General features: G+C 38.6%; 1 protein-coding gene across 2 annotated transcripts in view; it reads left to right on the forward strand.

Annotated features, from left to right (window-relative positions):
* The window catches only part of DIAPH3 (diaphanous related formin 3), a 256,020-nt gene that overhangs the window by 94,637 nt on the left and 136,328 nt on the right, over positions 1–25,055 (forward strand). The window contains exons 18-20 of one of the 2 annotated variants that reach the window (XM_074815569.1): positions 15,656–15,685; positions 18,386–18,481; positions 19,454–19,548. In XM_074815569.1, coding sequence (XP_074671670.1) covers positions 15,656–15,685; positions 18,386–18,481; positions 19,454–19,548 — 221 coding nt within the window. The remainder of the gene's footprint in view (positions 1–15,655; positions 15,686–18,385; positions 18,482–19,453; positions 19,549–25,055) is intronic. The other variant, XM_074815570.1, reaches the window with a different exon arrangement.

The following is a 25,055-nucleotide window of genomic DNA, read 5'->3' on the forward strand; positions in this document are numbered from 1 at the left end:
GATTAAATCACAGATGCATAGAAGCTGCTGGTATCATCAGGTGAAGAGATTAAATGGATTTGAAATCTTTAATTAAGAAAAAGCAAAGATCATGTTGTAGCACTAAGATGTTTTCTTATTCTTTTAGAAGAGCATTAGGAAGGGAAAAGAACTGTTTAAACCAAGAGAAATAGGTATAAACTAGTCATGAATAAATTTAAACTGCAGATTGGTTCCAATCAACTAGATCGGAGAGGCTCAGGCACACTTTGTCTTGTGAATGCATCGTCAAGAAAAAGAGCTCAGTATTTTAAAGGCAGACTTAACAGAAATGTGGAAAATGTGTATGTTGTGCTTTCATATAGCAGTGACCAGCTCTTTGGACCATGAGAGTTCCTATTTTATATTTATTATATGACACTATAGTTAGTATTACTGTTGCAAAAATTTGCAAGTAAGGGACAGACTTGCTTTCCTTCATCTTCTCTCCCCTGTCCCCATACACCACGTAAGGTAAATGTTTATGAGCAGCAGGTGCAGTGGTAGTGCGTGAAGGGAAAGGTTGGGCTGCAGTTTGCAGGATGGGAAATCCCCAGTGATTCGGCTATTTCTTGACTTGCCTTCCAGGTTTCCCAGCTTCCAGGGGTTGTAACAATGGCTAAGCAGTCTTGCTCTGAAGGTTCAACCCCAAGCATTTCACCTGCAACTCCACTGCTACTTTCAGGTTGCCTTTCAGTGTAACGCCATCATCTTGGAGATCTAGAGATACTGCAGTGCCTGGTTATGTACTGGTGTCTGATGTCTTAAGTTGGTAGAAGTGACCCATCTGGGTCTCCAGGCATACCTCAGGGTACTTCAGGTGCTTTGAGGTACTTCAGGGACTGGTGTGAGGAAGTACTGTTTATTATCGCTGACGTCTTTGGTCTCCTGGTGCCTGTGTAATTTGGCAGTCTGCTGCTGACTGTGGCTTCCTCGTTCAGCTTCATTCAGGATATGCCAGCTCCTCCCTAGTAATCCCAGCTTGCTGTTCTCTCCCCTCTGCCCTTTTGGTTTGCAGTCCAACATACTGCTGTTTCTTCCCACAAATTAATGATCAGTCCTTTGTCAGGTTAGTACTGCCCCCACCTTTTGGGAAGTGAGGCACTGACAGTGCTGTGAGGTGACAGTAGCTTAGTAAGTTTTTTGTCCCTCTTATGTCAGATCATTCATTCCTGCCCTTGCACTCCCCTGTCTCTTTTGCTGCCATGTCCTGTTTTTTTGTGCAGTCACTTGATGAATTAGATTGAAAGCCTGATCCAGTGTTTCCCTGCTGGAAAGATCTTGAATTGTTTTAAGTTGAGATCAGAGGTTAATAAAAGAATTAAAAATAACATGAAAACACATAGAGTACAATTTGAAAAATCTTGTGTTCAGCGAAAGTACTTACAAAAGCATACTATTTAGCCCAATACATGTTCCCTGATGAAATGACTTTTACATGATAACTAGTATAAATTGTCTTTTTTGTACCTTGAGGTATTGTTCAGCTGTAAGGATCTGTAGTAAAACACTGATTTTGAGAGGTGAGTGCTGGTAAGAATATACAACACTGCAAGAATTTATGAAGTGAAATTAAAACCATAGTTTAAAGGAAGGAGATGAGATTTTAATGGAATCATTTTTCTGTCAGAAATATGTCTTCAACTTAGCTGTAGATATAGATGGTACTTGTTAACGTTAAATCTTACAATAACAAACATCAAATCAATTATGAAAAATGTTTATATTTTTAAGGTATTACAGTGTACTGTTCTGAAACAACCCTTAAGTAAAAACAAATGCTTAATTGAAAATATGTAACTTAAGTTTACAATTTAATGCGGTAGCTAATTTTGTGAATTTGTTTCGTACCATATTTGATCGACAGGTAAATCTGGTACTGCTAGACGGGGGGGGTCCAATTCTCTTCCTTGTTTGACACGAGTGTTTATGTGGCTGTGCAGTGAACTGGGGCAGGGAACTGCCACAACTGAAAACTAGCTTCTAGCATTCACTATACGGATAAGAGTATGCTGGTCAGTATAAAGTGTCAGGAAAAAGGGTGGAACAGCCTCTTTCAGATGCAGTGTCAGCTTCTGCTCAACTGGGATCACAAGATGGTGCTCTGTGAGCAACTGAGCAGATGCGTCAGTTCATTGATGCTGAAGAGGCCTGACTGATATCTTCTGCCCTGATCCTGGTTACATGGTCTGCCCCACTCTGGTGCTTGTTAGATTACTACAGAAGCTGTTCAGACTTGCTACTTTGGTAGAGAACTACCCACTGTTTTGTTTTTTTGCTGCATGATTTTTCTGCCATTTTAGTGAGCTGAAAACGTTTTTGAAGCAGCCTGACTATAGTGCTGGCTTTTCCAAAAATCATAAGAACATGCAGCCAAGATAAAAGCTGAGTGTGTGAGGGCAGGAATGAACTTCCATCTCTTACCAGCAGTGCTCTGCTATGTCTGCATAGTGTGATTTGTGGAATGATAGAACCATAGATTAGTTTGGATTGAAAGGGACCTTTAAAGGTCATCTAGTCCAACCCCCCTGCAATGACAAGGGAAACCTTCAACTAGATCAGGTTGCTCAGAGCCCTGTCCAGCCTGACCTTGATGTTTCCAGGGATGAGGCATCTACCACCCCTCTGGGAAACCCGTTCCAGTGTTTCACCACCCTCATTGTAAAAATTGTCTTCCTTATATCTAGTCTAATCTACCCTCTTAGGTTAAAATCATTACCCCTTGTCCTACCACAACAGGCCCCACTAAAAAGTCTGTTCTCATCTTTCTTATAAGCCCTCTTTAAGTACTGAAAGGCCACAATAAGATCTCCCTGGAGCCTTCTCTTCGCCAGGCTGAGCAGCCTCAACTCTTTCAGTCTCTCTTCATAGGAGAGATGTGGCATCCCTCTGATCATTTTTGTGGCCCTCCTCTGGACCTGCTCCAACACGTCCATGTCTTTCCTGTGCTGAGGGTTCCAGAGCTGGACGCAACACTCAAGGTTGGGGTCTCATGAGAGTGGAGGAGGAAAAATCGCCTCTTGACCTGCTGGCCACACTTCTTTTGAAGCAGCTCAGGATACAGTTGGCCTTCTGGGTTGCAAGCTCACATTGTTGGCTCATGTCCAGCTTTTCATCCACCAGTACCCCCAAGTCCTTCTCTGCAGGGCTGCTCTCAATCCCTTCATTGCCCAGCCTGTATTGATACTGGGGGTTGTCTCAACACAGATGCAGGACTTTGCACTTGGCCTTGTTGAACCTCATGAGGTTCACATGGGCTCACTTTTGAGCTTGTCCAGGTCCCTTTCAATGGTATCCCATTCCTCAGGCGTGTCAAGCACACCACTCAACTTGGTGTCTGCAAATATCCTGGAGGTGCACTCCATCCCACTGTCTGTCATTGATGAAGATATTAAACAATACTGGTCTCAATATGGACCCCTGAGGGACACCACTTGTCACTGATCTCCATCTGGACATTGCGCCATTGACCAATATCCTCTGGATGCAACCATCAACCATTCCTTATCTGCCGAACAGCCTACCCATCAAATCCATATCTCCAGTTTAGAGAGAAGGATGTTATGGGGGACTGTGTCAAAAGCCCTACAGAAGTCCAGAGAGGTGATATCTGTAGCTCTTCCTTTGTCCACTAATGTAGTCACTCCATCATAGAAGGCCACTAGGTTGGTCAAGCAAGACTTGTCCTTGGTGAAGCCATGCTGGCCATGTCAAATCACCTCCCTGTCCTCCATATGCCTTAGCATAGCTTCTATGCTAATCTATAGATCTATGCTATCTATAGATCTGTTCTATGACCTTCCCAGGCACAGAGGTGAGGCTGACAGGTTCCCAGGGTCCTCCTTTCTACCCTTTTTAAAAATGGGTGCAATGTTTTCCTTTTTTCAGTCACCAGGGTCTTCAGCTGACTGCCATGACTTTTCACATATCATGAGAGAGTAGCTTGGCAGCTATATAAGCCAGTTACCTCTGGACATTGGGATGCATCTTGTCAGGTCTCATAGATTTTATGTATGTTCACGTTCCTCAGGTGGTCACGAACCTGACCTTCTCTTACAGTGGGAGGGACTTTGCTCTCCCAGTCACTGTCTTGCAGTCCATCCACTTGAGAGGTGTGGGAAGAGAAGTTGCCAGTGAAGACTGAGGCAAAAAAAGTTATTGAGTACCTCAGTCTTCTCCTCATCTGTTTTTACCAGTTTGACAGTCATGTTCATCAGGGAGTACAGTTTCTTTGACCTTACTTTTCTGGCTGACATACCTGTAGAAGCACTTCTTTGTATCCCTTGCCAAGTTCAGCTCCAGCTGTACTGACCCCATCCCTACAGGCCTTGCTGACCTCATCCCTACTGAACTGGGCAGTGTCCCTATACTCTTCGCAGCATACCTGTCCCTGCTTCTGCTGCCTGTACATTTTGTTCTTGCCCATTAGTCTGACCAGCAGGTCTTGACTCAACCATGCTGGTCTCATGCCTTCCTTTCCTGATTTCTTACACCTGGGGATCAGGAGCTCTTGTGCTCTATGGAAAGTGTCCTTAAAAATCTGCCAGCTCTGTTCTGTTCCCCTATCCCTGAGAGCAGTTTTCCAGGGGGTCCTATTGACTAACTCCTTGAACAGCTGGATGCTTCCTTTCCTAAAATTCAGAGTACTGACTTTACTCTTTTACTGACCCATATCCCTCAGGACTGCGAACTCCACCAACACATGATCACTGCAGCCCAGGCTGCCTTTGATGTCGTCAGTTAGCTTATGTGTTGGTGACCTTCATGTCCAGTATTGCATCCCCTCTGGTAGGTCTGGATTAAGAAGTTATCCTCAGTGCAGTCCAGGAGTCTCCTGGATTGCTTACAGCTCACTGGTTTGAGTGAGTGGCAGGGGTTTTTGGTAGTGGGGAGGGGGCTATAGCAGTGGCACCCTGTGAGAAGCTTCTCGAAACTCCTCCGGCTCCAGCTCGGACCCACCTGGGCACCAAGGCAGGGCAAATTAGCTGCACCTCTGTGATAACTTATTTAAGAAGGGGAACCTGGGAGGAGTTGTAGGAGTTGTGAGGAGAAGTTGCAAAAAGAACATCTGTGCAAACACTGAGGTCAGTGGAAGAAAGGAGGAGAAGGGTGGGAGGTGTGCTGGAGCAGAGACTCCCTCGTATCCTGTGGTGAGATGGCAGGGCCACCCCCCGCCTGATATCCATGGAGGTCTACGGTGGAGCAGATGCTGATTTGTGGACTGAGGGGGGCCCCATGCTGTGCCAGGTGACTACTCAAAGAAGGCTGGGACCCTGTGGGAAGAAGGTTTCACAGTTGTAGCTCGGTGCTGGGAGGATTGCAACACGTGGGGGTGACCCAAATGCCTGTGGGAGTGACTCATGTGGGAGCTGGTTTGTGGAGGACTGTCTCCTGGGAGAGGGGAACTGTGCTGGAACAGGTGAGGAATGCCAGAAATTTCTCTCCTCCGAGGTGGAAGAAGCAGCAGGACTGACTGCACCCCGAATTCCCTGTCACCTGTGCCACTGGGGGGGAGGAGGTAGAAATATCGGGAACAATTCTGAGCCTGAGAAGAAGGGAGGGGTGGGGGGAAGGGTGTTTTCAAGATGTGGTAATGCTTGTCATGGTCATACTCTGTCTGTAATGTGTTGTTGTTAGTGTCTGTATTAAGTTTTATGTTCTTTTTTTCTTCCCTTAACGAGTCTGGGTTTTGCCTGTGCCTCCCTGTCCTTATCTCAAGTTCCTAGGTGTTTTTCTTCCCTCCTTCTCAGTGCTGGGGGAAAGGGGGGAAAGAGCAGCTGCGTCATGGTCAGTTGCCCTCTGAGCATGACACTGCTAGTTTTCCAGCAGATGTCGGGGTGATTGAAGTCCCACAAGAGGATGAAGCTACTTCAGTATTTCATTTGGTGATCTGTGTAGTTTTCTTAGTACAAACTAATGCTCAGAAATCTTTTTTTCTGATATATAGACACACATTTAGTGAAAATACTTATTTTTAACTAAATGGGTGGGAAAATTTGCAAAAAATGATTTAGAACAAAGAAATTTGTGGTTAAGATAGCATTTTTTTCTTCTGATGTCTGATGGTCCAAGTATTTGTATTTAAAGTGAGATGTGCTTAACATGGCTTAGATAGGAAAACAGTCTATGTTTCTCAGTGTAAAACCTGGGTTTGTCTATTTTAACCAAAGGACTTTTTAGTTGATGTACACTGAACACAGTGTTTCACTTCTGTTATATAGAATACACTGTTCGCTAGCAAGTTATTAAATCTCAAAACAAATGCTGTCTTTCAGTTTTGTCTGTCAGGGACTGTGATCTGAACAATAAATGTATTCTATATTTATAAAAAGGTATTTCATCTGTAAATGTATAGTGAACTTCTTGAGTACCTTGCTGGAACTCACTCTAGAACTGTAATCCTCCAAATTTTTTTCATCTTTTAAGATGGAATAACATATGACTTTAAAAGACTGGCAGTAGTACAAATAAATGAATTTATGTCCTATATATACCATATAAAACCAAGACAAAAAAAGGACACTGATACAGAATCACAGAATTGTCTAGGTTGGAAAAGACCTTGAAGATCACCTAGTCCAACCATCAACCCAACATTAACAGTTCCCAACTACACCATATCCCTCAGCGCTAAGTTGACCCGACCCTTAAACACCTCCAGGGATGGGGACTCCACCACCTCCCTGGGCAGCCCATTCCAACGCCTAATAACCCGTTCTGTAAAGAAATACTTCCTAATATTCAGTCTAAATCTTCCCTGGCACAACTTGAGGCCATTCCCTCTTGTCTTATCGCTTATTACTTGGTTCAGGAGACTCATCCCCAGCTCTCTGCAACCTCCTTTCAGGTAGTTGTAGAGGGCGATGAGGTCTCCCCTCAGCCTGCTCTCCTCCAGACTAAACAACCCCAGTTCCCTCAGCCGCTCCTCATAAGACCTGTGCTCCAGACCCTTCACCAGCTTCGTTGCCCTTCCTTGGACACGCTCGAGTAATTCAATGTCCTTTTTGTAGTGAGGGGCCCAAAACTGTGGCCTCACCAGTGCCGAGTACAGGGGTAAGATCCCTTCCCTGTCCCTGCTGGCCACGCTATTTCTGATACAAGCCAGGATGCCATTGGCCTTCTTGGTCACCTGGGCACACTGCTGGCTCATGTTCAGCCGGCTGTCAATCAACACCCCCAGGTCCCTCTCTGACTGGCAGCTCTCCAGCCACTCCTCCCCAAGCCTGTAGCGCTGCTGGGGGTTGTTGTGGCCCAATTGCAGCACCCGGCATTTGGCCTTATTGAACTTCATACAGTTGGCCTTAGCCCATCCCTCCAGCCTGTCCAGATCTCTCTGCAGAGCCTCCCTACCCTCGAGCAGATCAACACTCCCACCCAGCTTGGTGTCATCTGCAAACTTACTGAGGGTGCACTCGATCCCCTCGTCTAGATCATCAATAAAGATGTTAAACAGGAGAGGCCCCAAAACCGAGCCCTGGGGGACACCACTCATGACCGGCTGCCAACTGGATTTAACTCTGTTCACCACAACTCTTTGGGCCCGGCCATCCAGCCAGTTTTTTACCCAGCAAAGCATGTGCCCATCCAAGCCACGAGCAGCCAGTTTTGCCAGGAGAATGCTGTGGGAAACGGTGTCAAAGGCCTTACTGAAGTCAAGGTAGACAACATCCACAGCCTTTCCCTCATCCAATAAGATACGTTAATGGATATAAAAATGGATATAAAAATGGATATACTATGTCTTAACTGGTAAGCATGCAGCGTCCAATAGAGATGTATCAGACAAGCTCTAAATCTCTGAGGGCAGTTAGATCATTTGAAAGTAATGGAGTGGTCGTTGCATGTTCTTATCATTTATATCTGAACCCAGTCTAATTTTTTTTCAGGTTTTTTTTCAGTTTTAAAAAGTGTTTGGACTTGTCTTTCCATTGTATTTCCCAGTATGTGTGTGAAGCACAATTTCAACCTCTCTTGCTAATGAAATCAATTTAGTGAATAATTAAGGTTTTTTCATTGATGATTTTGCAGACTAATATAGTTTTCTATGGTTTGATTTTTTTTTTTTTTTTTAAGACTTGCAAATTTAAGCGGGGGGGGGGGGAGGGGGGAAGCATTAAACAGGAAATGTAGGACAATTCCACAAACTCTTTAGTTGCCATGCTCTGTGTTCTACAAAGTTGAGTTTTGGTGTGGTGTGTTTTTGGTTTTTTTGGTTTGGTTTATTTGGTTTTTTGTTTGTTTGTTTGTTTGGGGGTTTTTTGTATGTTTTTTTTTTGTTTTTCCTGACCTTTACATTCCGTTTTGTGTGGTCCACAGATGAAAACTTGTAAAATTGCAGAGTTTAGGCACTTGCATTAGTGTATTATGTGAAATTTTTATAGTGGAAAACTTGGCACTGAGTTTGAGGGGCATAAGCAAAAGAGGCTGTGTCAAAAGATAATTTCTCTGACAAGACAGTTAAACAGAATAGAGAAGGCTTTTGCATCACTCAGGAGAAGGAAATAGAGCTTTAAAATATACTGCACTATATATCGTTTTCTGTATGGGGAAATGTTTCCTGGCTGTAGGAAGTGCCCTGGTAATTCTCTGTTTTCAAAATCCTGTTTGACTGGAGAAAATGATCTCAAGGAGCTTATTGATCAGGCAATGATAAAGTAATAATAACAACGGTAAGTTAATAACTTGCAAGTAACTTAGGAAATAAGTTTCTCCAATGAGTCTCTAAGTGTACTCTTGCTTTCCTCTCATGAAACTACTTCATATAGCCTGTTTTCTACTGGAGTGTTAACAGAAATGGGTAATAATAGGGGGTTTGAAAAACATGATCTACATTTTATCAGCTTCTGCATTTTTAAGAATCTACAATGCTTAAGCTTATATGCTTATAAGATGCTGAAAGTTATTTTGTTAAGTGCAGGTCCTAAGGTCTGCTTAAAGGGATCTGTAGTCATCAAGTCAACCTTGTTTAAGTGTGTGCTTTGGAATTAAAAGCCTCACTTGAACAAAGGTGTGTGTTGTATGTGAAACTGAAGGTGAAAATCTTGAATTGCTTCATGCTTGTTCCAGACTTTCAGACTTTGAAACTCAAGGTCTGGAAACATATGTATTAAATTGAAAGTAAAGATTATGATGAAACAATTTTGACAGTGTAGTGAATTAAGGTATAAATGGCAAAAAGATATTTTTACTTATTCTTGTACATAAATAATGATAAATACTAGCAGTACAGTAAGAAGATCTAAAATTAGCTTTTACCTTGGACTTGGGTCTAGAAACAAGTCATCATCCAACTTTTAGAAGCTATTTAGTGAAGTTGAAAGTGTTTTGGTATCAAGCAAAGTAATGAATTGTTCATTAGAAGATTAAAAAAGTAATGTATAACTAGTAGTCTTTACTTGCAAGCAACAACAGAGCATAGTTAGGAAAATATGAATACTGTAGCATATTAATGGTATTTAACATATACTACATAAAATCCATAACCAATGTCTTCCAAAGAAAAAAAAGAAAGTTTGAGTAACACCCTTCTTTCCTGCTTCCAAATGCTGAAGCTTAGAATTATTTCTATTTGTCCAATAGTGAAGTTGCCTCCAAACTGGTCTTTGGGGGGAGCACTGCGTTGGAGGATGAATCACAACCTGCATGGTCAATAGAGGAAGTTTTAGAATAGGTCAATAAAGTGGACAGTAACAGATTGCTAAGACCAGCTGGTATTCACCCCAGACTTCTAAGGGAACTGAAGGATGAAACAGCTGAGCTATGAACTGTGCTGTGTAAACTCTTACTTGATCCTATGCCAGCATCAGAGGAAAGGAAGCAAGGTGACAAACGTAATGATGGTTTTTTAAAAAGGTTTTTGGGGTTTGAGGATACGATTAGCAAAATTGATACCCACGGTGGACATACTGTAGATAATCATTAATAAAAGGTAGGATTGGTTAACAATTTTATTAAATTAATGATATACTGGCAAAATCATCTCAGTCTCAGTAATGCTTGAAAGCAAATAGGATTTTGAGAACTGTTAGGAAAAAACCCCAAAATAATAAATAAAAATGTCACTGTACAAGTTCAAACTGTGCCCCCATCCTTCATACTTTGTGTGGTTTTGTTTCTTCTCGTTAATAAGAGGCATGGTAGATGTACAGCAAAACTGATCAAGATTATCAAAACAAATAAAAGGAAGTCTTTCTTTGTACAGTGTATAATTAAGAATGGGAACTCTGAAAGACGTTTAAAATTTACTAGGTGTAAAAAGCAATTAGACAACTGCATGGAAGAACAATCTGTCAAGGATTATTAAATGAAAAGATTTTGCTCTGGAATTGGACAACTTCTGAAAGGCAAATATATGGAGACTTTCAAAGAAGTGTATGCTTGATTTGCTCTTGTACTTTTTGCATCTTAGTGATCTCTGGAAGAGGTTGACTTTTGATCCAACAGGGCATAGTTGTTATTATGAAAAGGTTTCCAGAGGCAGCAGTGTAGTTACGATTCTAACTGCTTTTTTAACTGGATCTTGGTGATTCTGTTGCTTTGTTCCACTTGATCTGACTTTTGCTGGCTCCTTGTCCAGTACTTTTGTGTGGTTCTCTATCTCCTTTCAGATATTGGACTCCAAAAAACAGAGTTAAACAGTTGTCCTTCCATTTCACAGGGTAATAAGTAACATTATGATACTTCTTGAATCAACTATGCTCACCTCGGGTGCAACTGCATTTGGATCCTGTTATTCTGCTTCTGATAGTTTCTGTCAAGTGACGGATCAGCCTTGTAAGGCCTAAGCAGCTACATCTTAATGGTAGGAATATGTCTTAAAATGGACAGGTCTGAAAACCACAGAATTATGTATCTAGTGGAGCTAGGCTCTAAATAACTTTACTTCTGGGAACACCTGTATGTTTTGCTTTTCCCTGTTCAGCAAACTCCATTGTAGCAGAAAGCTCATTTCAATGCCTCCTTTTTCCTTTTAAATCCTTCCAGGAGTTGAATTGGTCTTGGTTAAAACTTTCAGTCTAGTGTGGAGCCAAGCAGGTGTTCGGATTGTAACTAAGAAGATTCTTCTGATTTGTATATGGCCCAGTGTGCTGGGCCATCTTGTCTAGACTCTGCGTTTGCCAAGGAAGGTTGGACCAGATGATGCTTGCGGTCCTTTCCAACCTGGTATTCTATGATATTTTAGATAGTTACTTCTTAAGAAGTAGGATTTCAGAGTTGATTTTTTTTTTCCTTCAAAATTTTATCAGCTGCCATTAAAAAACCTGAGACCTTAATGTCTTTTGGTTTATCAATGAACCAACATTATTTAGAAACTATTTAGTCAGTATGATAACACTTAGGTTTTCAAAATAAAATGAAGGTAGTGTTTCTGCTTAAAAAAACTTAGTGACTTAGTTTAGCCACTTGACTAATTTCCCAAAAGCAGTACTCTTAACTGAAGCCTGTGCATTCATTGTTATAAAAGAGGAGGAAAAGGTTAGAAGCACAAATGTAAGTCCATTTGGTTAATCGTTTGCCAGTGTACTAGTTCCTGTTACATGATTGCTCACCCTATGCCTGTTATCACTATGTCTTCTTGTAAACAAGGACCTTATATGTCCATCTTAATTACCTGGTGTTTTTTTATCTTGGTTCACCTCTTCATGCTATGATGGTACAGTATTTCAATGGGAAAGATGCATGTGCTGGCAACTGTAAAGATTCTAGTTGAAGTAATTTTTTTGCATGTAATGTGATGTACACACAGAAAATTAAGGACTGTAGTAAGTATTATAAAAGGTGCTAGGTGCTAAAACCATCTGAAAAGATGTTCCAATTTTTTTTTTAGTTTTTTACAGAGATATAAGCATCAGTATACTCCACTTATATGTACGAGAATTGGAGAGTAATTATATGCTTCAGTTGTTTTCTCATGTATATTATATAATTATACAAGTTTAATAGGATGGGTATTTTGTGGTAAATTAAAATACTTAAAAAATAGGCTGATTCGTAAAAAAGCTTTGTGTGAAAGTATCTATAAAGTCAGTCATTAGATATATTTAATAGCTGATTATAGAGGCATATTCTTCTGAATTACCTTGCCTGTCAGAGATAAAATGCTTGATTACATCTGTACCTTTGCTGTTACCAGTGATGCCAGTTCTTAAGTACCCTTAAGAAATTTAGTGATAAAATCCTCTATTTTGAATGAGTTACCATGATGCATGAGTTTAAGTTATCATGAAGCATGACTGAGTTATGATGTATGCATGAATTGTGCCAATTCAATAGCAGCATTGTCAATATAGGAACGACAGTGCATGTGTGCATGACTGAACACATGTTTGAGGGAGGTAAGAAGTGACAATCTCTTTTACAAACTGCTTGGAAGACAAATAGTAAAATTCAAGAATTTTCACTTTTGCAGCAACTACTGTTCCAAAGATATAAGTTATCCATGAATAGAAATTGTCAAAAAGGACAGAGGCCTGAATAAACAGGAACTTAGAATATGTCAGCGCCTTTGCATTATATTTACCACATATCAGTTGTAGTGGACATGAAGAATAGCAAGTACCCATACTTTCTAGGAGTTTGCAATCCAACTTGATGTAAAATAATGGAACTGTTTTCAGTTTCAAAGCTGACAGGTAAAACTGTGAAACATTATTTATATTTCTACCATAGTTAATAGCTTCACACTGATTTTTTCAAGTTTCAGATATATGTAGATGTAAAAAAAGATGGAGCATGAAAGCTTTTTCATAGTACTTGAAACATATCTGTACTCCATAAAAAGGCTGGATTAGATTGTTAGGAATGATGAACAGTCTCTGAGGCTAACATTTGTGTTAATACAACCTTAGGTTGCTCTGTTTGGAAAGCAGAACGTTTACCAGCTTCCTGGCCTCTCAGCATTCAGGCATTCTTCCTACTGCTGTGGGCTGTGTCTGGTATCCTCATTTTATCATTGATTTTATAAAAAAAGCAAATATATATTTTCAACAATATTGCAGAATGATTTAGATCTAGTTCGTAATTTGCTCTTTTGAAGCAGAGTGTCACAAATAAGTCTGCTGATGAACACTGCAACTCAGTATGGAATCTGCAGATGGAGCTGATGGCACCTGTGTGTGTAGCGTCAAGGTCTAGGCTTTTTGGTTCCTTTTTTTGGATACTAAACTTTGCTTTGTTGCATGTCATATTGTGGGACAGTAGTTGTGGAGCTGTTAAAACAATCTAAGTCATCAAAAGGCTGTGTTCTGTCAGCCAAAATACATGTATTCCTTGTCAGTCCTTTGATTTCAATACTGGAGAGGCCACATCTGGAGTACTGTGTCCAGCTTGAGGCTCCTCAGTAAAAGAGAGAAATGGACATACTGGGGAAAGTCCAATAAAGGGTCGTGAAGATGATGAAGGGACCTGAGCATCTCTCCTATGAGGAAAGGCTGAGAGAGGTGGGACTGTTTATCATGGAGTAGAGAAGGCTCAGGAGGATCTTATCAATTTATATAAATACCTGAAGTAAGAGTACAAAGAGGAAGGAGCATGGCACTCTTCAGTGGTGGCTACTGACAGGACCAGAGCCAATGGGCACAAACTGAAACACAGGAGGTTCCTTCTGAACATCACAAAACACTTTTTTTACTGTGAGGGTGACCGAGCACTGGCACAGGTTTCCCACAGATGATGTGAACTCTCCTTCCATACTTGGAGGTATTTAAAAGCCACCTGAACACAGTCCTAGGAACCTGGCTCTAGGTGACCCTGCTTGAGTACAGAGGTTGGACCAGATGACCTCCAGATGTCCCTTCCAACCTCAGCAGTTCTGTGATTTATAGCACATTATTCCACATTTTTACTTTGAATAACTAAGAACTTTCACAGCATTTGTTATTTAGCTACAACCTCATCTTCTATTAAAGATCTATTCCTTTGATTCCAGATAACTTTTTGGAGATATAGAATGTAGGTCTTTCAGCTGAATAATCTACTATATGGGGCACAAGTTGTCATTTACTTCTAAGAGTTAGTCTTCTAAACAGATGAGGTATTTTCATAATGAGACTCGATATGGGTACATCCTTTGAGCCTGTGACCCCAGACTTGTTCTTCCATTTTTCAGTGAAGACAGACTGCAAGGTGGCTGTTGTTTTAGCTAAGAGGGTAGGAAAGGTGCAAGGTCTTGTATAATTTTTGTACGCTCTCTTACTTAGTAACAAAATAACTCAATTGAGCATTCTGTAGATTTCTGTGTAATGTAGTTTTCAAGTTTCATCTGAACTAGGAATTCAGACTTTTTAAAATAAATGTTCACATCTGCATGTTCCTTTTGAAGTGTGTGTTTCAAGGGTATTTTTGTTTTTATTCAGTAGGATGATGTATTTTATAAGATTTTTTTTTTCCTTTAGCATACAAATGCACAGACATGATTTTTCTTATACAAAGATTGTGGGATAGCAGATTATATCAAGACCTGTGGCAGAAATGGAAATGTGGATAGCAGTTCATGAATGTAGATTATTTGAGTAGCACCTACCAAGAATGTAATTGTTTCAGAGATCTGCAGAGGAGCTATGTAGGATTCAATCCACATTTTCATGAAGTGCTATTCTGTAGGCTTTCAACTGTGATGTTATATTTGTAAAACAGTCCTGTCACCACTCCCTTCAGGACTCTAATTTCGGTCAGGTCATTGCCACATATGGAGGTAGCTGACTACAGTTGAATGTGTGCATGGACTCATGTTTGAAGGAGACGGTAAAAACAATCTTTCCAATAGCTAAAACTCTTTTCACGTATTTGTCCATCTGTACACTGGCAGCCACACCTGTTAATTTTGGAGTCATGTTAATAAGGATGTGTGATTGTGGAGATAAGAGGAGCTGTGAAGGGTGGGAGATGAATTCTGTGTGTTTCAAAGTGGTCCAACACTTTGTTTCCCAGCCTGAGAGGGCAGAGCAGTTGCAACATCAGATGACTGGCTAAAAATTACAGAGTTCAGATGCTGGGGCCATGTGTATCCCCCCAGTGTGGTAGATGTAGCATATAGACAGAACTTGAAAGGATGTATGGTTCTTGATATGTAACATTCCTTTTTAGTTGTATACCACCTGAAATAAGACACATGATTTTGAAAAAGTTAATGGTTTAATATGATTGTCCAACTTCTGGAGCTGTGAGAGCTGTCTGTATTTTGAGATCCCATGGTTTGATTCTTCTCTTGTTGGCACGACAATGTCTTGCATCTATTTCCCTTGATAGTCACCTCCTTTCCGTAGCAGCTTTCCACTCTCAATGGGCTGCTTTCTCTTTTTCCAGTGTAAGCAGATGTTTCCAATTTTCTATCTTCTGTATACTAATTGCTTGTTTTCTTTGATTTCCTGTTAGTCTAGATATTTACTTCACCTGTTTTGATCCTTCTATTAAAATTTTTTCTCTCCTTCCCCCTGGGCTTTTTCCTTTTTGTCTTGTTGGAAATAAATAATAGTTTTGTCTCTGTTTCTTTGCTCCCTTATAAGTTAATAAACAAATGAGGTAAAAATTTCTAGAGGCAGGAGAAGGTTATCAGAGTTTTCACTGGAAAATGCAACATTTCAATAGGGAAGGCAAGTAATATGTATTCTCTGCTTTTTATTGCTGCCAACTACATAAGGATGTGACCTGAATTCTCCTGAAGTACCATGTAAGTTTGCAGTAATTTAGTTTGTTGCCTAATTGTATAACTGCATACAATCCCTGCATGAGTTCTTAGTGTAAATATATTCTGTGCTTATACATTTTTCCTTAGGGTTGCGATCCCTTAAGTATTGCTGTAACATTGTGCGTAACCCGCTCCTGGGTGAAAATTCCAGAGAGAATTAGCCAGTTCATTTGCAGCATTGTTTCTTGATTTGAAAGTTGGGGGTTAAAGTAGTGCATGTTTAACTGCTGATTTTTTTGTATGTTTGGGTATCTGTGTATTATCTTTGTTATAAGACTTGTAATGTATAAATATTGCTTTCTAGTGCTGGAAAAGGCAAACATATTTGTATTTTTTTCTATTCCAGCCCTTATTAGTATCCAGTTCAAGGCTGTCAGGGCAAATTTAAGTAAATTAATAAATTCAGATAATTTCACCCTTTTTTTTGGTGACTATTAAGGAAGTTATTTTGTTCCTTTAAATGATGATTTGCAAAGTTACAAAGTAGCCATAAAGCATCACTGTATTTTCATTATGATTCAGATGAGTAAGGTGTGAAGATGTCATGGAACCTGTGCTACAGAAATGTCCAGGTCTTCCAGTGGAATCTAAAATTCTAGCATTGATAAGACAGGCAACTCAAAATGATGCTTTTAAGAATAACTGTTTTCCACATGTAGCTGATAAGAAATTTGAGAGGTCTGTTAAGGTGTGTAACTACAGGAGAAAACAGTTGCATGATCCTGAGATCTGTAGCCCCTGACATGCCCTTCTCAGTTCAGGAAGGGCTCTTCTTAAAGCACAACCAGAAAAAAGTGAAACTTCAGTGGTAACATTTTAATCCAGTAGCTCAGATGTCTTTCTGTTCCTTTTGAACATGGGGTATTGAATTCTTACATTGGTGATTAAAACCTACTTCTTTTGCTTTCACATGTGTAATAAGCAGTGTTTTGTTTTTTTTTTTTTTTCCTGGGACAGGAGAGTGCTAACTTTTTGGTTAAATCTGTGCTAAAAGAAATTCAAGGCCAACTGGTTGTTGTGGATAGGGTGGGGAGAAAGACAAAAGAGGAGGACTGTGGCTTTGTAACCCATTTGCTGGGACCCTGGATATTGGGCCTTCTTCCAAGGACTGCTTTATGTTTTAGCTTAGTAATTTCATTTTTCAGAATACCAGGTTCTTTTCTGCACTGTGGCATGTCCCTGGGAGGAGCATCATGCCGCCTAGCAGGTGTAGAGTATTAAAAGTGATTTAGGAGTTGGTTCAGATTGGTGTCTCCACCAACTCAGAAGGGACTAGAATCTAGTTCCTTCAATCCCTATGTGAGGTCTTTAAGTTCTTATCTCTTTGGTAGTATCCTAGACAGCAAACCTCAAAGACCTCAACAGGTCATTTAGTCTGTGTCCCAATCCTGGGCAAAATTTATTGTGCTCTAGAAAAATATTTTTTAAGAATGACATAACTCTCAAAGATCTCTCTTAAAATTTGCACAAGTAATTTCAATTTAGGGAAATCCTCTTGATAATTAATGTTACATTTAGTTTTGTCAAGAATCATCAGTGAGCTAGAAATTTTAATCCTATGTCTTCTTGACAAGACTTCTCATCTATATCTATCTCATTCTGAAGTCATTAGCATACTTTTATTACAACATATTTTCTACTCTCAAATATTTGAAGCATGTATTACTTAATTAGAAATCATGCTGTAAAAGCTTGGAAACTTAATTAGTGAAATTTGCGAAATAGTATAGAGAATTAGATAAACAATAGTAATACATTGGGTGAATAATATTTGCTAGTGAAGATTTGTGCTGGGGGTGGGGAGGGGGGTAAGAAAGGAAAGAAAGAAAGAAAAAGAAAATAAAAATGGACAACCAAATTGGATTTAAGGAAAGATTTGCATGGTTGTGGTCTTTTTTTCATTTGCATCATAATTGGAATGGTTCTTAATAATACGTTCTCAAGCCTATGCTGTTGTTTTAAGTGAAATTCTTGTGACAATGTATGAATAATGAGAAATAAATTCAGCTTACATAATCATTTGAGAGATCCTATTTGTATGAACTGTTTTCTGAAAAGAAAGAATAAACCACACTTTCCAGCAATGTTAATGTATGTTTATACAATCACTTTGTCTTTGTGGTATTTTATAATAAGGTGATTACATCATATATTTAAAAAATACATTTTTTTGGAGGAGATAAGGAAAATAGGTATATACTCTTTTATATTCCAAGGTAATGTTCATTTTTTAATGAGCCAGTGGTCTTTGATAATTTTGATGCATATGTTTAGACAAAAGCAGTCACAAAAATACTTAAATTTTGGGTTGGTTCTTTATTGCTCAATGTCGAGACATGTTCACATATCTTCTTTAAGATTTGTTATTGTTAAAATCCAATTCAGAATGCTAACCTGGCCAGGCTGACTGAAGTGTGTTGTATGGTATTTTAAATATGACTTTCGTGACCTCAGACCATTCATACAATTAACATTATTCAGTTTCTATATATTAAAAAAAAAAAAATTGTTCTAGAAGGCTAGCATGCTGACAAATTTGACTGAAGAGGAAAAATTTGAGAATACAAGCAATAAATGCAAAAGTCTGTATTTTTTTGTATGTTCTATGGTATGTTCTGTGTGAATTGACTATGCTTGATAGCAAATGTTTTCTGAATTCATGATTTGTGTTTACTTCGGCAGTAAAAAAAGAGGAGGAGGATTTTGAAGAAAAGAAATCCATTAAAAAACGAATCAAAGAATTAAAAGTTTTGGACCCAAAGATTGCACAGAATCTGTGTAAGTAGATTCTGGTTTTATGACAAAGTAATGTTGTATAAATATTCCGTAAAAATGTCTTTCTGTGTTGTCTGAGTGCCTCGTAACTACTTTTTGTTTGAAGCCTCTGAGAGTATGTGCCTACGTGCATATTGGTGTTAAGCCCAAGCACGTGAGTCGATACAACTGAAACATGTTTAAAAAGACCCAGAAAACAGTTAAAGGTTATCCCTTGTTTAAGACTGAGATTATTCTCTTCTGTATGTTTTGAGGTACAAGCATACAGCTATGTATGTAATTATCTATCTATATTTTCAACATATTCGTTAAGGAATACTGCCTGCCCCTCTACCTGTGAGTCATCCTTGCCCCCAGCAAAAAACCCAGTAATGTCTACAAGATGTCTGTCCATCTTTCATGTACTTTATAGCAAGAAGGCAATACTCAGTAATATGCAATAGTATACAAATAAAGATGATGAAATTTTGACAGAGGGGAGTGCTATGAAGAATAGGTTCCTAAATGCTGGTAGAGATAAAATAGGAAGTGATTGGATTATGGTGAATGAATAAACAGTGTTTATAAGAGCATTTTGTTTTTTAATTGTTTACATGGTTTTGGTTTCTCATGGTTTCTCTTTTCAAGAGAAACCATGGTTTCTTTTGGTTTCTTCTCTTTGAAGAAAAAACTGTTACCTCAGCACAAAATACTGTAACAGCAATGATTACCCTGCAGAGTAGACTTGTCGCTGGCTGCTTATGGAGGTCTTCTGCGATGCTGGATGTTGACTATAACAAATGGGTGGAGAAGTCTGGAATTGTAGGAGAACAGTAGTTTAAAAAGCATTTAAAATTGTTATCTCTTACCTATATTTCTTTGCATAGTGTTTGTTAACCTGTAGATGCTATAGCCTCTTCAGTTAGTGTTTTGTAAGTAGAAAGAAGATAGTTGTCTTGCTTTCTTCATTATGTGTTGAATCTTTCTTTGTTTTAGCAATTTTCCTTGGCTCTTTCCGAGTGCCTTATGAAGATATCAGAATGATGATATTGGAAGTAGATGAAACACAGCTGTCGGAGTCCATGGTTCAGGTCAGGAAAATGACAGTTAAATCCCACTATTTCAGGGTAAACTTCTCATTAAATAGAAACCTGTAGCTAACAGGCCTCTTAACATAAACTTTTGGTTTATGTTTTCTCTGTGAACTGTAGGGTTTTTTATATTTGTGATGCTAACTTTTTTTATGAAACCAGCTGAATTTATATTCTCTGTTTTCTGCATTTGGATTGTCCACACCTAAATTGAGATTTTTCTTTGGTATATATTCAAACAGCATATGATATTCTGGTTTTTTCCTCGTTACAAATTTTTTCTTTAATTTGTTTCTACTTTGGTCTCATCTGCATTAATCTGTTCTGGTCAAAAACTATATGGAAAAAGGTTTGGGGTCTTTTTGTTTGTTTTTATTTGTTTCTTTAGTTTGTTGATAGGTTCTTTTCCTCTGTCCTGTTAGAGCTGATACAATCTGGGATCTTGCCTTAGGGCATCCACAGTGACTGCCTTTTTTCCCTAGAGTTTATTTGGATAGGATTTTCCCTTTCCGTATTATTTTATTCAAAGCACAGAATCAGTATGATTCTGTGTAGGGACAAAAAAACCTGGATGTTCCTCATGTTCTTCTATTTACAGTGTTATTTAAGGGTTGATAAGTTGAAGAATTTATAAAATAATTAAAATACATATACTTCATTATAGAACCATGGGAAAAAGGGATGTTTGGAGGTCATTTGATCCAAGCCCCTGTTCAAAGCCAGATCAACTAGAACAAGTTGCTTAGGACAATCCCATTAAATTTTTCCTATCTCCAGGGCTGGAGACTCCATAGCTTTTCTGGACATCTTTTCTAGTGTTGAACTACCTTCATGGTGAAAAACCTTTTCTTATCTAACTAAAAGTTTCATTGTTGCAACTTGTAACCTTGTTCTTCTGCTGCACACCTCCAGGAGGAACCTAATTGTGTCTTCTCTGTACCCCGCAGTTGGGTACCTGAAGACCACATTAAGTTCCCCTGAGGCTTGTTTTCTTACGGTTCAACAAACCCACTTCTCTCAACCTTTCCTTGCCTGTCATGTGCCGTATTCCCCAGTCATCTCCATGGGCAGCCATTAGATTTGCAAAGATATGGCTTTAGATCAAGATTGTTTGTCTTTTGGACAGGAATCCTACATACCATGATGAACTTCAAATCACTGCTATTATAAATGTTAAAACATAATTATTATCAATCTACTAGTAATGTGTCATAGGTTTCAATTACAGAGGATTTAGAGAGCCAATCGCTACAGCATACATGAAAGTGTTAGAGACATGGCTACCATTCCTACTGAAACATTCCAGACAGATAAACTTAGATTTTTTTAGAAACATGCGCTTTTTGCAGGAATGTTGATTAGTGAAGAAATAAATACAGGTAATAGAGAGTCATAAAAATAGTTGTAACTTAAGACTCTTTGAGATTCAAATGTGTGACTCGTACTGCAACATGCAGCAATTTGTAGTCAAAGATCAAAACAAGATAAATTTATATTTGTGCGCTTTGCTTGCAAAATAAACTTCCACCATATTGTCAATGTCAAAATAACATCCTACTGAACAGGCTGTACAGTGTTGAGCATGCTCCTTCCCGCATGCAGTTTCACCCTCACTTCTTGTTACTTGGATTTCAAAGATCTTTAAACTCTCTTGAGCTATTTGGACTTCACTTTCCTTTCTTTGAAAAATTAGATGTTTCTCTTAAATATTTGAAGGAACAAACATGAGCCGTCATCTCTAGTGACAGTATATATAATCATTGTATAATCCTCTTTATTTCGTTCAATGATGCAGTTAATATTGGCACTGAAACTATTACTTTAAGGTTACTGGGATGAACAGAGCAATTTACACATCTAAGCTGTTTGTTTATTCTAGTTTGCACTTACATCACTTCTCTTTTTCAAGTTTTTCTTCATGCTCAAAAGAAGCATGATGTCTATCTTTATTTTATTTGAAATAATAGTAGAAATTCTCTAAAATAGCATGAAAAGCTGAGAGAGAGAATATCATACGCTGTTACATTCAGCTTGAACTTTCACTCAGATAGTCCATGCTTGCTCTGAGACTCTCACATGCTATTTGATCTTAGCATGGTTTTTCAATGATGAAAATTTAGCTTGTTAATGAAATTAGGATCCTCAAAAATGTAATGAAGCAACCTGTGTATACTAAATAACTACTACATATCAAAATTATGAAAAACTGTTATCTTGATAATTTCTATATGTATTATTTAAAGAACACAAAACATTTTTTGCATCTAGGCTCTGGAGAAAAAGATCATCAAACCATTAATGGGTAGTTAATTAATGGCATACTTCTGTGTGAACATGTGGTAAATATTCCATCAGTTGCAATAATCGAAGAAAAAAAACTTTACATGGATTGAGAATTGTTTGCTTTTTTTTTTCTTTTTAATTTCTTCTGTGGACTATTATTTCCATTTTAATGGTATATACCTCGGGATAAATAATGCCTACTTTACAGTGTATTTAAAACAGCTAATACAAATTAGCCCTACTTTATCTCTATGCAATAGTCATGATTAACAACAATAGGAGATACTTCTTTGACAATATGCTGATAAACTTGTGGTTGTCTTAATTGGTATTAACAGTAGAGTATATTGAAAGTCACTGTATCCCGTAACCTATCTATATAGTTCTAGGCATGAGAATTGAGGCTGAAGCATTTTTGACAGCATTTGAGTCTTTTTGTGTTTTCTTTTGGAGGGGAGGGAACAATTTTACTTAAGAAAAGGATAAGAGAGTTTTAAGAGCCAAACGTGAGGTGAGGAATAAGAAGAAAGTGATGTTAGCAGCTGTTGTGAGCGTAAAAGTGATAACGCTCACAGTATCCTGTATGAACACAGTCATATATATATATATATATATATATGTAAAACAAGGCATACTGTTCAAGGATTGCACGTCCCACATATTGGGGTTTTTTTAAGCATATAAATGATTCAAGAGTATAGACTGCATTTTTTTGCAAAGTGATTAAACACTTGCAGGTGTAAATCAGATGGAAAAATCAGTAGAATTTAGGCTCCAAATTTACTTTGCAAGTTTGGATGCAATCATTTTTATCAAATGGTATCATCCAAGTTTTTTGTTTCTGGATAAAATGACCCTGTAATAACGTTGAAAAGGGGACCATCTGAGCTGAAACTCAAAAAAGCACTTAAGACACCCATCTTCCCTTTGGAAGTGGTAGAATAATGTGCATCATTGCTTAAAAAAAATTGTTATCCGCCTTCACATATGCTTAGGTTGCTAAATAAATTTAACTATCCAGCTGTATGTCTCCTATTTCTACCTTTTAAAACATTCATAAGTATGGGTTATGACTGTGCTAAGAAAATGTAGTCCTGTGTATTTCATGATTCTGAGAAAGGCAAAAGCATACATAGGTTTGCAAGCATATGGCTATTTTTATTTATTTAGATAAGATACCTTAGATATTATGGTACTTCTCCTTTCTAGAAATTTTGTGCCTTCATCAAATCTTTTTGTCTAACTTTAAATATTGTTCAGTGTATCCTAATGTTACAGTTTCTGAAGTTGGAAATTTGTCCTTAATACTCCTCTAGTTATGCTTAAGAAGTAAAATGTACCCTTTCTCTCTCTTTCTCTCTCTCCCCACCTCCCCTTTCTCCAGTTAGAAATTAAATTTAGTTTGAAAGATGTAAAAATTCCAGAAGTCATGTTGTAATCCAGTCATTGACTAATTATTGGAATGTTTCTTATATCTTAGTCAAAATTCATTCTCCTGCTTATTCTGTATTTGATGTTCAAAATGTGTTTCATCTCCAGCAGTTCAAAAGCTTTATCTCAACACCATAAAGCTGCTTTCATACCAGCTGCTCCTTCAGTTTTCTTTGTTTTTTTTTCCCTGATGCTCAATATTGAAAACATTCATACAAAGCTTGACCATTTCTATTTTTTGAAAGTTTTGCGGTCAGTTTCTCTACATGTGAAAATTATTATAGCATCAAACAATAACATTTTAATCTCAGTAAAGATTAAGGAATTGTAGTATGTTTAGAGCTGGTTATATGGATGTTGTATATCAAGAAATAAGTGGGTTATGAATTTCTGATCTAAAATGTATATTTTTACACTCTGTACCCATTCATTTTTGCTCAGTGGTACTGATTTAGTGCTGGACATCTTCATCCATAATTAATAACTGTAGTCTCTTTTACCAAAATATTTCCCAAATGTAATAATGGTAAGGATACATATGACTACTGTCATAAATTCTTGATGCTGAAAGTAAGTATGACCATGTCTAAATAAAGCTCCATAAAATTTAAGTTTATATTATTATTCTAAGCATCATCATTCATGCATTTTTAATAGTTCTCTTTTCCTACCAAAATCCTTATTTGAGCATGGACACTCTGTTGAAGCAGTCTACTCCTTAACTACCATTTACTCTTCCTTTGGTTTATTTAGACCTTTGCTCATAAGTCTAGCTTTTCTTATTTGCTGACTTTACTCTCTTGATAACCTGCTTCATCCTTACTTTGAATATGACAAAATATTTTAAAACAAATTACTTACTGTACTCCTTAGAATCAAAGTAGGGTTTCATTTCTTAAAATAGTAATTATTTTTACACTAAAACAAAACAGTGATAAAGGACTGTGTCATGGTTTGAACCCAGAGGGAAGCTGAGCACCAGACAGCTGCTCACTTATACCTTCCTCCTCAGGAATAAAGCAAAGGCTGCCGGCATCAAGATAAGGACAGAGAGGGATGACTCACCCATTATGGTCACAGGCAAAAGACAGACTCAGTTGGGGAAGAAAAAATCCATCAATTTAATTTAAACACCAGCAACAGCAGCACTTAACAGAGAGAGTGGAACAGTGAGATGCGTTACCACATCTTGAAAACACCTTCCCCCACCCCTCCCTTCTTCCTGGGCTCAGCTTTGCTCTATCTCCTCCCCCACAGCAGTGCTGGGGGACAGGGAATAGGGGGCTGTGGTCAGTTCCACCACTCCTTCCTCCTTGGGGAGGACTCCCTACACTCTTTCCCTGCCCCAGTGTGGGGTCCCTCTCACAGGAGACAGTCTTCCACAAACTTCCACCAACATAAGTCCTTCCTATGGGCTGCAGCTCCTCATGAACTGCTCCAGTGTGGGTCCCCCCTGCATGTTGCCGTCCTCCCAGTGCCGAAGTACAACAGAATCACAGAATCATCAAGGTTGGAAAAGACCTTGAAGATCATTTAGTCCAACCATTAACCTAACACTGACCCTTCTCAACTACACCATATCCCTAAGAGCTATGTCGACCTGGCTCATCCTACCCAGTACTGTCTCTAACTGTGGCCAACAGAATTGCTTAGGGACTAGTATAAGGAACAGGGTATGTATGATGAGTGATTTTATCTCAGCTAAGTCATCCTGAATATCAGTGATTTAGGGTATTCCTGATAGGGGTGCTATTCCTTAGGTCCTGTAGCACGAACAAAAGCTTAATTACACA

The sequence above is a fragment of the Strix aluco genome, chromosome 2 (genome assembly GCF_031877795.1).
Source record: "Strix aluco isolate bStrAlu1 chromosome 2, bStrAlu1.hap1, whole genome shotgun sequence".
In the NCBI taxonomy this organism is placed as follows: domain Eukaryota; kingdom Metazoa; phylum Chordata; class Aves; order Strigiformes; family Strigidae; genus Strix; species Strix aluco.